General features: G+C 36.9%; 1 protein-coding gene across 2 annotated transcripts in view; it reads right to left on the reverse strand.

Annotated features, from left to right (window-relative positions):
• The window catches only part of AKAP11 (A-kinase anchoring protein 11), a 48,316-nt gene that overhangs the window by 29,399 nt on the left and 5,191 nt on the right, over positions 1–13,726 (reverse strand). For both annotated transcript variants that reach the window (XM_008706809.2, XM_040623158.1), the window contains exons 2-3: positions 6,180–6,289; positions 1,144–1,260 (exon numbers count right to left, since the gene is read on the reverse strand). In XM_008706809.2, coding sequence (XP_008705031.1) covers positions 1,144–1,260; positions 6,180–6,239 — 177 coding nt within the window. In that variant the 5' untranslated portion in view covers positions 6,240–6,289. The remainder of the gene's footprint in view (positions 1–1,143; positions 1,261–6,179; positions 6,290–13,726) is intronic.

Below are 13,726 nucleotides of genomic sequence, written 5' to 3' on the forward strand. Positions count from 1 at the left end.
GAAAAAATACTTTGTGATATGCACACCCTCAAGTGAGACAGAAATTCCTTCTATTCTTTCAAGCTTCCTTTTTCTGAATACAAAAGAGAAAATAAGCTGACACGGGGTTTTGAAGATGCCAGTAGTTTTATATTTCCCATTGATCGAGGAAGGCCTCACCAAAGAATGTGGGCTCGGAAAGGCACTACGTCAGCAGCTGGAGAGAGAGCGGCTGGAAAACTGTTTGAGGGCAGAAGGACACAGGAGACCTGTCACACTTGGCAACAACTGAGGAGATTAAGAGAGGCTCAGCTTTACTAAAGCAAAGCAGAAGGGATAACAGAGAAGATAATAGTCAAGAGCCACAGAAATTAGCTGACACAAAAGAAAAAGGCTCAAGCCGGAGAATGCTGTAGGCCTAAAAGGGCTGCTCACCATCCTCTGGAACTACTTCAAATATAGTTTCTCAAGGAAGATGAAAGAAAATCCTTCCCAAAAATAATAATAATCAAGATTTTTTTTTATTAGATCCTTGGTTTCAAAAAAATTTTTTTTTAACTAACATACTTACCACTTTTGAGCTTGAACAGCCTAATACCTTACTTCTCTTATTTGGGGACATGAATGTGTTGATGGACTATGGCTACACTGCAGGAAAAAAATTACTTCTTTTCATGGTAATAAGCCCAAACAAAGACTGGAAGCACTGATGTAGCACAGAAATCGGCGAGCAAGTAGTGTACCTTGAGAAGTAAATACATTAATTTCAAAGTAAATTTATCACTACTTTTTCCTTTTGTATCAAAGTACTGAATTTAAATAAGCAAGAAAATGAATAATAACCAAAAACTGAATAAAGAAAACAGTATATATTTCATGTTTCAGAGTAGAAAATTTAAGTATTAAAGTACGAATTATTGAATATAGCAGGAATCACCTAATACAGTGCTGTATGTGCAGTGACCGTGATCAACAATGCCCATGCACTGAATTAAATGTGCTCCCTATAATACACTAAGACAATTATGTGAGCCAGTATTTAAAACAGTTATTTCTCACGCATGTATTAATATGTAGAGATTTCGGCAATTTACAAATAGATGATGCAGCTTTACAAAGAAGCATGAAAATACAGGAAGAGATATAGAACGTATTATGTCAAACCTCAGTCAAATTGACATGTTCATCCTGCTTTAAACAATCCTCTGCTGATACACTGCATAGTTCCTTCTCACTCTGCAATAAGGACTTGACAGACTGGAACACATCTTCACTGAAGCTCTGAAAATAAAAGATATTCTTAATTTATTCAATTCTAAGACAAGGTAAAAGATCCTGGAGATGTTCTATTTTTAAATGTAGCGTCACTAACTCTCCGATTGATATTCATTTGGCACCTGTGGATATATACAGACCTCAGCTGAGCTGAGGGGAAGAACCAACAGAGGGCTTCATCAAGAGTTCCACATGCTCAAAACACACACACACCACAACCCAGGCATTCGACCTACTGGAGCTCATGAGGCCCTCACTCTGGGCTCACTCACTCTTACCCCACACTAAAACCCAACACACTGCATACCTGATTTCCAAGTCACTGGCAACAACTACTGAAGGAGTAAGATGACGTGGACGCTACAGTTAAGGCGTGCTGACTGAAGTGATTACTCTCATAACAAAGGTGGAAATGGAAAAAAGAAATAATAACCCAAGCTAAGGCTTTTCAGGGGTTCTAAGGCAGCTATATGATAAAATGAGGGAAAGTTTTCAGGATTTGGTAGGGGAGAGGTTACAAACACAAAGGAACAGGGAGAGGAAAAAGTTACCTAAAGATAATAATGGGTATTACAGTCAGATATAAAGAGAACATTATTTCATTCTACCTTATTCTCCTTTCACTGATTTACTGATCTCCTCTTCTTAGAAATGTCCTTACTCCCTAACCTTTCCTGTAGAAATCCTACCCAGCCCAAGACCTGTGAAGATTTTCCCACCCCTTATTCAAATCAAGGTTTCTACTGTATTATCTACACACTGAGATCATTTAATCCGTATCACAACATATTACCTCCTGTTTTCATATATACATGTCTTTCCTACCATTAAACCAAATTATTGAGGTCAGAGACTATACTTGACTCAACGTGTTTCCTCAGATTTCAGTACCTCACATAATATATGAACTCAACAAATGTTTGCTAATTTAATAAGAAGTTATTGGAAATATTTGGTTTAAAAGATGAGATATGTATGAAACCAAAGCAGTAAAGAAAAAAATATAATATTAATTTGAATATGAATTATCAATATGAACTCATGATTCTTTAAACACATGTTCTACTACATTTCTCCACTGAAACATCACAGAAGCAATGACTCTCAGTAGTAATGCACCCAGATTTTGGTTTCTAAATACCATTCTGCCAATTAAAAGAACTAGAGCTCTTGGGAAAATGGCTGGTTCTAGGCTGGAGGCATTGTAAACATGACGTGTGGGTGGAACATCTTAACTGTGACAGAAAGCAACGAAGTGCTCAGGGACTAAATGGGTCATTTCAAAAGAACACAGCAGCAACAGGCGAAGGGGATTAAGAGCACATTTACTGTGATGAACACTGAGTAATATATAGAAGTGTTGAATCACTGTATTGTATGGCTGAAACTAGTATCACACTGTATATTAACTATACCGGAATTAAAATTTTAAAAAAAAGGAAATAGAGGCCAACCTGAAGGAATTCCCACTGGCCAAATTTAGGCATCAAAGAATAAAAATGGTAATAGATTGTAACAACTAGATTTTTTTTTTAAATCTCTGAATCCATTAAAAGAGACAGATAAAAGGATGGGGGTGGGGGGAGAACACTTCCTTACGTAAGAATGCTGGGTGACAAATATGGACAGAATGACAAGATTTACAAATGCCATTTGTCAATCCCAATGTAATTACTGAATTAGGGAAAGATTATCAATGTATCCTATCACTGGGTTAAAAGCTACTGGGCAACAGGATACTCACACTCTCTTCCAGCATCACCCTATAGATAGATTACTTATTAATTGTACCAATTATAAAGGATACAGGTCTTTATACTGGAGATATCTGGTGATACTGGGGGGAGATCAAAGAGACACAATACCCAAATAAAGTGTGAATCTTGATTGGATCCTAGATGAAGAGCAAGGTAAAAGTAACACAGATATTTGAGACAATTAGGGAAATTTGTATATGGACTGCATGTTAGATGATGTTACTGAATTAATAATTTTCTGAGGGGCGGTAATGATGCTGATGTTCTTAAGAGATGTAGGCAGCCGACTCTCACATCGTTTCAAAAGGGAAGTGTGTGGGTGCGTGCCTGTGTGTGCACGTGCACAGGTATATTTGTATATACGCACAGACAGAATGGGTATGGCAAAATGTTAACAGAGGGTGAACCCAAGTGAAGGATATGTATAGTGTTCATTGTACTGGCTTCTTTTCTCAACTTTTCTATGGGCTTAAAAATATTCTAAATTTTAAATGATTCTGTTTTCATTAATGAGTAGAGGTTTATAGGCTGAGATACAAACAACTAAAAAAAAAAAGGTAAAATATGAAATCTGAACCTAAACTATTGATATAATTCATGACACTGAAGGAGCAATGAGTACTCCTAGTACCCAGAGTACTTGATTTCTAAATACCAGAAGGGGTTCTTTCGAGAAATAGCCAATTCCAAATCTGAGGAAGGGAAAGTAGAAGGTAAAACCGGGTTAATCTGTTATACCAGAAAGCAGGGAAGCAGTCAAAGAATTAAGAGCCTAATATAAAAGGATACAGGCACCAGTTTAGAGGGGACCATGTCTGAGACCCCTTGAGCAACTTAAATGAGTAAATGAATAAATGATTATAAATAAAAGATTGTAAAACATAGAATTTTTAAAATCAATGAATCCAGAGCAATACAAATGAATAAATGAATGGAAATAAACTCACATGCCTATTCCATCAAATTATTAATCTGAAAATTGGTAATTCAAAGGCATTTATTTACCCAGCCTTGATAGGAGATACTGTAGTTCATTTAAGATTAATGAGAGAAGGCTTTTCTTTAAGAATTCTAGCTAATAAGTGTAAAAGGAAGATAACATTAGGAAAATCATCATTTTACAGCTTTTAGGAAATAACAGATTCAGGAAAGGGTCATCAAGGATGCCAAGAATATTAGATAAAAAGTGGTTGGAAAAAAACAAGATATTTGCACACAGGCAAGTATCATCTCATAGATTATTCGATAACAGAAAATGGAAAACATACTTTTAAAATGGAACAGTTCTGGAAGCATTACTACCTTCATCAACTGATCAATTCTTGCACCACTGATCACAGGAAAACCTGAAATTCTGTTCTCAGGTCATCCTACAGGGTATTCTTGCCAAAAATGTTCAGCCTGAATCTAATCAAGCTTTGACAGCTAACTTCTAGAGTCTATGAAATGTAGAAGAGAGAGGAATAAGCTAAATACCACAGATCCAGTATGTGGGACTTGTACAAGAAACTGGCCTAGCCTGTTCAAGAATTCAGTCTTGAATGAATGAATAAATAAATAAATAAATAAATGAAAGAGGAGAAACTCTCAGACCAAAAGTAATGTAAGTAAGTCATAAGCATCAAATGCAACTCAAGGCCTAGAAGTCCAGACTGAATCCAAAATGGAAGTGTGGCTAGGGGTGGGGAAGACTGAAAAAGACATTTTAAGGGTAATAAAGGAAGTCTGAGAACGTCTGCGTATTGGACATTAGGGAATTATACTTAATTTTCTTGAATATGATAACCATATTATTGTTATGTGATAACTACATTATTGTTTCGTGGGAGGATACAATAATCCCTAGGAGAAGCATGATTCAGGAGTGAAGAGACATTAAGACTGTAACTTTCGGGGCGCCTGGGTGGCTCAGTCGTTAAGAGTCTGCCTTTGGCTCAGGGTGTGATCCTGGTGTTCTGGGATCGAGCCCCGCATCGGGCTCCCTGCTCTGCTGGGAGCCTGCTTCTTCCTCTCCCACTCCCTCTGCCTGTGTTCCCTCTCTCACTGGCTGTCTCTCTCTCTGTCAAATAAATAAATAAAATCTTTAAAAAAAAAAAAAAAAAAGACTGTAACTTTCAAGTAGTTCTGCCAGAAAGTAAACACGTGCCCGTGCGTGCACACACACACACACAAAGCAAATAAAACGAAGTCCAGTTGACCTCTGAACGACCGGGTTTGAACTCCATGGGTGCACTTACATGTGGGTTTTTTCAATGAACACGGTTCGCTGCTGTAAATGTATTTTCTCTTCCTTATGATTTTCTTAATAACATTTCCTTTTCTCAAGAATTTATTGTTAAGAATTCAGAATATAATACATATAACTTAAACAATGTGTGTCAATTGGCAGTTTAAGTTATTGGTAAGGCTTCTGGTCAACTGTAGGCTATTAGTGGAAAAGTTTTTGGGGAGCCAAAACTTACACATGGATCTTCGACTGCACAGGGGGTTGGCACCCCAAATCCTCACGTTGTTCAAGGGTCGCTGTATTAATAACTTTTGAATATGGGCGGCTGGTATGCAAGTTTATGTTTAGGTGTGCTATGGTTTTAACTCTTCCGTATGCTTGAAATTTTTCATAATAAAATGTTAGGAAAAAAGAGGTCAAGAAATGGAAGCGTAACCAAATTGTCTTAAGAGGAAGAGAGAGGGTTCTTCCTCAGACTAGAAAGATGATCAGGAATCATATTTTATTTGTTCACTACTGATTATACAGTACCTGGGACAAGGCCTAGCATACAATAAACACTCAAATTGATATTTGCTGAATGAATAAATGAGTAAATGGTAATATTTTGGGGCAAAGGTAAAGGTACATAAGAAAATTTATACCTGATGCTTATATTATTAAAAGATGGAAGATCTTGAGAAGATAGAAGATAGAAAACTATCTTCTGAGGAGAAATGGGGAGGCATTGTGATCTTTGGGAAATAAGGTTGATTGACTTCATGACTTCATATCACTATTTTCATATATGCCAATCTTTGCAAGATTTCAATATTAATAATTACAATATTGAGTTTCATTTAAAAACATTCATATCATACAGCTGCTTAACAAGATTTAAAAAAATGATCCACATTTTTATTAAAACTATCACTAAAAGGAATCTAATACTGTGAACTTACTTTTCTGACAGATGCTCTAGTCTTCATGTGACTGTTTCTCAAAGTCTGGAAGGTCGCCATAACTATATTGCTGTTGTATGTAATCAATGAAGAATTAATCCATAAAACACCTAAGGAAAACATATTAAAAGAAAACAACTAATTTACTGATTTTACTGATTCAGGCAAGCATTCTGTCCTAAAATAACTTCCTTAAATTCAGTCATTTAAAAAAAATAAAAACCTAAAAATTCTGAGACATAAAAAATTATTTTAAGCAGTTTGCCCTTATCTATTCAATCTCACTGCCTTTGTGTTTTGTTTTGTTTTTTACAAATAAGAAAGTATTTGAAAGTCTTAATAAGAAATGTTTGGAAAACCTTTTAAAATCTAAAATAGCGATTATCACAAAAGAATCCCACCCTTCTTGCTTCCCAAAAGTCACTTGAACCCTACGGCAACTGTGAATGTATGAATGTTCTACTCCTTATTTCTTGGGCAGAAATATTTGATAATGGATGAATGAGACCATGAAATCTGTATTTATCAAATAAAATCCCATAAACAATAACAAATCCTTATTTATGAATCTTAACAGCATACCAATGAGTAGAGTTCAAAATATCCAAGTTAAATGATTAAGAGTACTTAAAACACAGGCACATGTACACACGCATGTGCGCGCGCACACACACACACACACACGGGCCTTGGAAGAAACTCTAAACTAAGAATTTAACCTTTTTATCGATGATTTAAGAAAGTACCTTTGAAAGCTTAAATCAACTTGGGCATTAAGTACTCAATATTCACATCTAATCACAGTACCTTGTCCATTTAAAATCTACTTGTGCTCATGCTATGGATAGAGGGAGAACGAAGCAATACAGCCCTCTTGAGTTCAGAGACTTGGAAGGAAAGTACTTTATTACAGAAAAGAATGAGAATAGGAACTCAATTCTAAATCACTAAATAATTTAAAAATTTGAATGAATAAAATTTAAGAAATGGTTAGTTTCAATCAAACTGGCCTTACCAAGAATAACCTAATTGAGGTTTTTAAGACATCTGATTAATATAAATTTACACTATGAAGAGATATATATGCAAAACCAAACGTCAACCTAGTTTCCATGAGAACGGCAAACAAATCAAATGTTGGTGGCGTTCCAATTTTATATTCTTTCACTGTAGAGAGAAAACCAAAGCATGTATGCGTGCACACGCACACACACACACCCCCCTCTAGACATTTCTAGGTTCTAATTTTTAACAAAGAATTATGATGATATTCTATTCTGAACCAGAATTAATCCTAGTGGTCTCCTTAACAATAAAATTTTATTAATGACTAGAATTGAAGGACTGTGGGAAACGCAAGGGAGGTCGCATCAGCACAAGATAAAGAACAATATACCACGACTCAGAAGAGTACCATGTGTCTCTATTTCACCTTTCATCGGCTTTGTTTACTCTAGCTAAATTACAATATCTCTGGATCTGTCTCTTCAATGTATATATCAACTTACTTTCTGGAGAAATTTATCATAAGAATCAAATGGAAAATAATTTATAGGAGGTACTTTGGAAACTATAAATCATAGGTAAAAGAAAACTAAAATATTTACTTATGGACCAAATAAGGGGGGGGGCCAAATTCTCAAAACAAGGTATAAATATAAAAGTTTATGTGGCCAAAGCAAGACAATAATCTTTTTATTTTCCCCAGGCCAACTCATTCTCCTTTTCCCCCACAGAGTTCTCTTCAACTGTCAGAAACCCTCAGAGGCAAAGGGACTTGCCTTAAACGTTACATAAAGCATACAAAATACAAAGGCCAACACAAGGGTTCCAGAAAAGCAAAATTCTCAAACTCGGCGCCTGAGTCAATTGGCACCTTTCGTGTGGGCAACTGCGTAATACAGATCAAAACTTTGAAAATATTCCTATGCTATAAAACAGTAATTCTACTTCTGGGAATTCATCAAAGCAAGCAATGATCCTGAAGCATCTCGGGTCCCACTGAGAGCTTATAAAGCACCAAGTGCTTTGCTAAGGGATTTACACGAACGTTTCATTTAACCCTTAGGACCGGCAGAGTAGTACTTCAGTTCTACAACGAGACAAACTGAGGTAAGGGAAGTGAGGCCGTTCGCCCAGGCCCACACAGTAAGCAGTAGGCTGAGATTCAAATCTAAACTACACGCCAGCGCCCAGGCTCCGACCACTCCTCTGGAGTGTGTAACGCTTTGGAAAGCGGCACATCACACTTTGTATCAGAGAAAAATAAGAAGCCCTCTAGATGCCAGAAACGGGAGAGTGACTGAATAACCCAGATGTGGTCCCCCATGATGTGACTGCATTCAAAACCACACTGAAGGACAGAGAAGCACACGAACATCTTCACTTTCTCTGACTCCCGAAAGGGCGAAATCGGGGAAAGAGATGGGAAACAGCATCACCTTTGCAGCTGCTAACTAAAGTCGACAGGAGGGAAGATTACACACTAACCCAGAAGAGAAGCTGACCAATTATCTAGATGAGCCGCTTACCAGAAGGTGCTGTGACAAGCCATGCCCCTGCGGCACAAGAGACAGTGACAAGGAGGTTGGGGATCTGAGACAACATCCTGCCTGGATTTGACAGCTCTGGTTACCCCAGAGCTCCACCTACAATACTCCTGAATAGCGGACCTAGAGAGAACACTCTCTTCACTGTTGAGTACTAAAGCAAATGGAATCCAACGTTCAACAGACCTATGAAAAAATAAAAAAATAATAGGAAATATACTAAAGAAAAAAAAATCCAGACAAATATAATCATGCCACCCAAAACTCATATTATCTATTTTCAGAACGGCGCCCTCAGAATTTGTATTAATAAAAAAGAAATTATATTTAGTTCCATATCTTCACTCATTTTCTGAACCCGACTCCATTCCTTTGTGTTTAACACATAAGTAAAATATTATCTCACAAAGGGAAAAATCTATCGGAGAATAATCTTTGCGACAGTCCATTTAAGTGAATCCAACACGAGATGGTACGACTCATGCTCCTGGTAAACACATCTCTGGAAATGAAGCAAAGACAAATGGGGGAGAAAGAGCAACAGAGCAGGGTTTCTTCACCATCTTTTATAATTAGAGAGAATGTAGTTTTAGATAGATTTTACAAGAGGGGCAAAACTATAGTATTTTCCCCTAAACACCGTTGTGTTATGATAATAAACTTTCCACTGAATACTTTTTTGATTTGTGCCCTATTATGGGTAAATAAACAAGAGTCCTAAGCAGGGAATAACTGTTTCTCTACAGTCAAAGAAATTAAAATGAATCTAGATCATTCTTTTGAAAGCAGATCAGAGACAGAAAGTAGAGAGAGACAAGGCAAACAACTGAAAAGTAAGCTGCTAGAGTTCAGTAAAAACACAGCATATAAAAACAACACCATGAAATAGGGGCACTTGGGTGGCTCGGTCAGTTAAGTCATCTGACTTCAGCTCAGTTCACGATCTCAGAGTCCTGGGTTCAGCAGGGAGTCTGCTTGTCCCTCTCCCTCTGGCCCTTCCCCTGCTTGTGTGTGCACGCACTTTCTCTCCCTCTCAAATAATAAAATCTTTAAAACTAAGTAAATAAATAATAAATTAAAAAATAAAAATACCATGAAAGAAATGAAATCCCCTTAGAAGCAACCAAAAAGCAGAATAGATAATGCTAAAAACACTGGAACGCCAACGAAGTCTTAGGAAATATCACAGAATAAAAACAGATGAAAGCATTAGAGAAACAATTATAGAGAGTATAGAAAACAGACATATGGGACACTTGGAATAAATTACACTTATCTTGGATCCTGCGACTTCCTTTCTTAAAATTTATCCTACATATACACTTGTACAAAATTCATGAAGATATATGTGAAAGAATGTTCACTAAAACAAAAAAACTAAAAATAATCTAGAAGTCCGTCAATTCAAATAAACTATACTACGTTTGTATGACTATCACCAGCTGCTGGAAAGAGTTAGATCAATACACACTGATGTGACAGCATGTCCACAAAATATTAAGGTAAAAACCAAGTTGCAGAATAGTGTAAACAGTATGTGCTCTCTACTTGTCATTAAAAATAACTACATACACATGCAACTCTGGGTGTATATTTGAACATGTCTAGGAGATACTAGAATGCATATAGACTAAACTTATGACAGTGGTCATTCATGACAGCTGGGACTTTTTTTAATCTTATGAAATGTCATATAACTATAATACGGGAAGATGATACATTGTTAAGTAGAAGACGACAAGTTTCCATATGTTCACAGTATCCCACTTTTGTGTAAAATCTGTATGACTGCACGTGGGTATTTATATATGCAATGTAAAAGAGAACATCTACTAAATGGTTATAAACATTATTTTTTATCTGGGTAGATACAATTATATGAGTTTTATTTTTCTGGATGTAAGTTCTTTCATAATCAGAAAATAAATACTTCCAAGACTTTCCTCCTCTCCTCTGGCCTAAGAAATTTTCAAGTTGACATCATCTATTTCCTGACCTTTTTACAGCATGAGTTTACCAAGCCAAGGAGTCTCTGAAACACCTTGTCTTCTACCAACACTCTTATCCTATCTTGACTCTCTTCCTAAGGCTCTGATTCTCAAACTTCAGTACACATGTGGATCAGCTTATTTCTAATACCCCTTTCACCCCCAAAGATCCAGATGCAGGTCTACATGGCAAAGGTACTTCTACATTTAATGAGTTATTTGTGAAAATATAAAAGTTTCCAATAATTTCTAATTCTATAATATTTGATAACATATTTATAATAAATGCTCCAAAAACATGTTGGCCAAATTCTGAATGGCCAAGTATTAAAAATATTCTGTTAAATATAAATACAACAAAGCAGGGCAAGATATATGAAACATGAGTTTTTGATGTTAGACAACAGGTAACCCAGGCCTATGACTGCTAAAAGAAGGGAAACATTAGCTGCCAGCTATTTCCAGGTCACAGCACAGCGTGAAGAAACCCAAGCAGTCTGGCGGTCTCACCAAGTTGCAGAGACAGAGATGAGAGTCTGGGAAGGCCAAGGTGGCTAGAATTTGCAGGGCAGTGCACTGGAGAGAGAGCTCACAAAGACTGAAAGCATCAGAGTTGCAGATGGGTTCTTCTAGGGTCCTTGGTCAAATACTGATCTGTGCTGAGTATCACAGGTTGGGGAAATAATTACCTACCAAAGATCAGCAGGCCAAACAATACCTAGAGCCAGACAGGGCTTGGAATCATTTGCACTCCCACCAACCAGAGTGGAAAAAACCTTGTAACATGTCAGGCAAAGGATGGCCTCCTCAGAAGGAAATCATCTTAGCTGGGGGACTAAGTCAGCACTACACCAGAGGCTGTTCTGCAGTCACCCTAACAAAGCTTAAAAGCAAGCCTCAAAACAATCCAACAGGTTCCAAATAACCTGTAAACCCCAACTAAATCCAACACTCTTAAAAAAAAAAATACAACAAAATCAAGCAAGCAACAGCATAAAACTCAATGGCTAGCACACAGTCAAAAATTACCAGTGGAGAAGAAAAATATGACCCATAACCAGGAAGAAAAAAGTCATTAAGTGCAGATCCAGAAATGACAAAGACGATGGAATGAACAGAAAAGACGTTAAAACTGTATTACAAATATGTTCCATATACTCAAGAAGGGAGAGGAAAACATGGTCATAAGAAGAGAAACAGAAAATATAAGAGATCCAAAACAAAACTCTAGAGATAAAAATAAACCTAAAAATACATACTGGGTACAAACAACAGCAGATTAGAGAATGGCAAGAGAACATGAACTTAAAGACATAGCAATAGAAGCTATCCAGAATAAAGCGCAGAGAGAAGAAACCCGCAAACAAACAAAGCAGCATCAGTGATTCACTGTGAAAGGTAACTGGCATCTCCAAGAATGTGGGGGAGAGGAGCACTCTATGGAGACAAAATGGCTCAGAATTTCCAAAAGTTGATGAAAACCATAAACTGACAGATGCAAGGGAGATCAACAAACCCTAAGAAAAATAAACAAAAAGAAGACCACACCAAGGTACATCATAACCCAGTTTCTGAAAACGAGTTATAGAAAAATCTTAAAAGAGGGGCGCCTGGGTGGCTCAGTCATTAAGCATCTGCCTTCAGCTCAGGGCATGATCCTGGCGTTCTGGGATCGAGCCCCACATCAGGCTCCTCTGCTATGAGCCTGCTTCTTCCTCTCCCACTCCCCCTGCCTGTGTTCCCTCTCGCTGGCTGTCTCTATCTCTGTCAAATGAATAAATACAATCTTTAAAAAAAAAAAAAAAAAAAGAAAAATCTTAAAAGAAACAAGAGAGGAAAGTATACATTACATACAGAGGAACAAAGAAAGACAGCAGACTTCTTGTCAGAAACTATGCTGGGCCATAAATAAGATAATTGAGCAACACCGCAAAAAAAGTCTCAAATGATGGGGTGCCTGGTTGGGTCAGTCAGTTGAGTGTCCAGCTCTCGATTTCGGCTCAGGTCATAATCTCAGGGTCCTGGGATAGAGCCCCAGTCAGGCTCTGTGCTCAGGAGGGAATCTGCTTGAGACTCTCTCCCTCTCCTTCTGCCCCCGCCCCTCTCCACACTCGCACACATGTTCTCTTTCTCTCTCTCAAATAAATAAGTAAATCTCTAAAAAAAAGTGTTAACTGAGCTATCCATACCCAATAAAAATATCTTTCAAAATTCAAGGCAAAATAAGTTTATTTGAACTAAAAAAGCTGTGAGAATTCATCACCAGCCAACCATCACTAGAACAGTAGGCAAGAGAAAAACAATACCAGATGGAAGTTTGACTCTAACAAGGAATTTAGAATGCCTGAAAGGGTAAATATGAGGACAATACAAAAGATACTTCATAGAGATATTTCTCTCCTTGTTTAATCCCTTCAAAAAATACCTATTTAAACTAAAAGTAATAACATATAATGGGGTTTACAACCTATACGAGTAAAAGGCATGACACAATAAAACATACAGTGTGGTGGGCTGGAGTTTAAAAAAAAATACTGTTCCTACAGTATACAAAAAAATGATATTGATAAGTCAAAGTTATCTGGTAAACCCTAGAGCAACCATTAAAAACAAAATAAAATAATAACTAAAAGGCAAACAGTGGCATAAAGGTGATGCTATCTCCCCTTTTTTGCAAAATCAGGAAGCTAAGGCTCATCTTCACAGGATTGCTACAAGAATGCAATTACATAATATATATAAAAACAGTGCCTGATAGAGCAGGAATTGATACAGCAGGAATTCAAATGTTTTCTTCTTCCTTAAGAACAGACTTGCTGTTTGACATAAACCTAAAAATACCACAGCTATCAGTTACTACTTAGTTTTCTCTTTCAAAACAATAATCAATCATAAAAAAAGACCCAATTTGTGTATGACCTAAATGATTATCTATTAAGATCCTTGCTTCTCTAGTTTCCTGTATAGCAACAATAAACACAGCTTAAAAAAAAAGAGAAAAAAAAAAAAA

The sequence above is a fragment of the Ursus maritimus genome, unplaced genomic scaffold (genome assembly GCF_017311325.1).
Source record: "Ursus maritimus isolate PB19 unplaced genomic scaffold, ASM1731132v1 scaffold_10, whole genome shotgun sequence".
NCBI classification, from domain to species: Eukaryota; Metazoa; Chordata; class Mammalia; order Carnivora; family Ursidae; genus Ursus; species Ursus maritimus.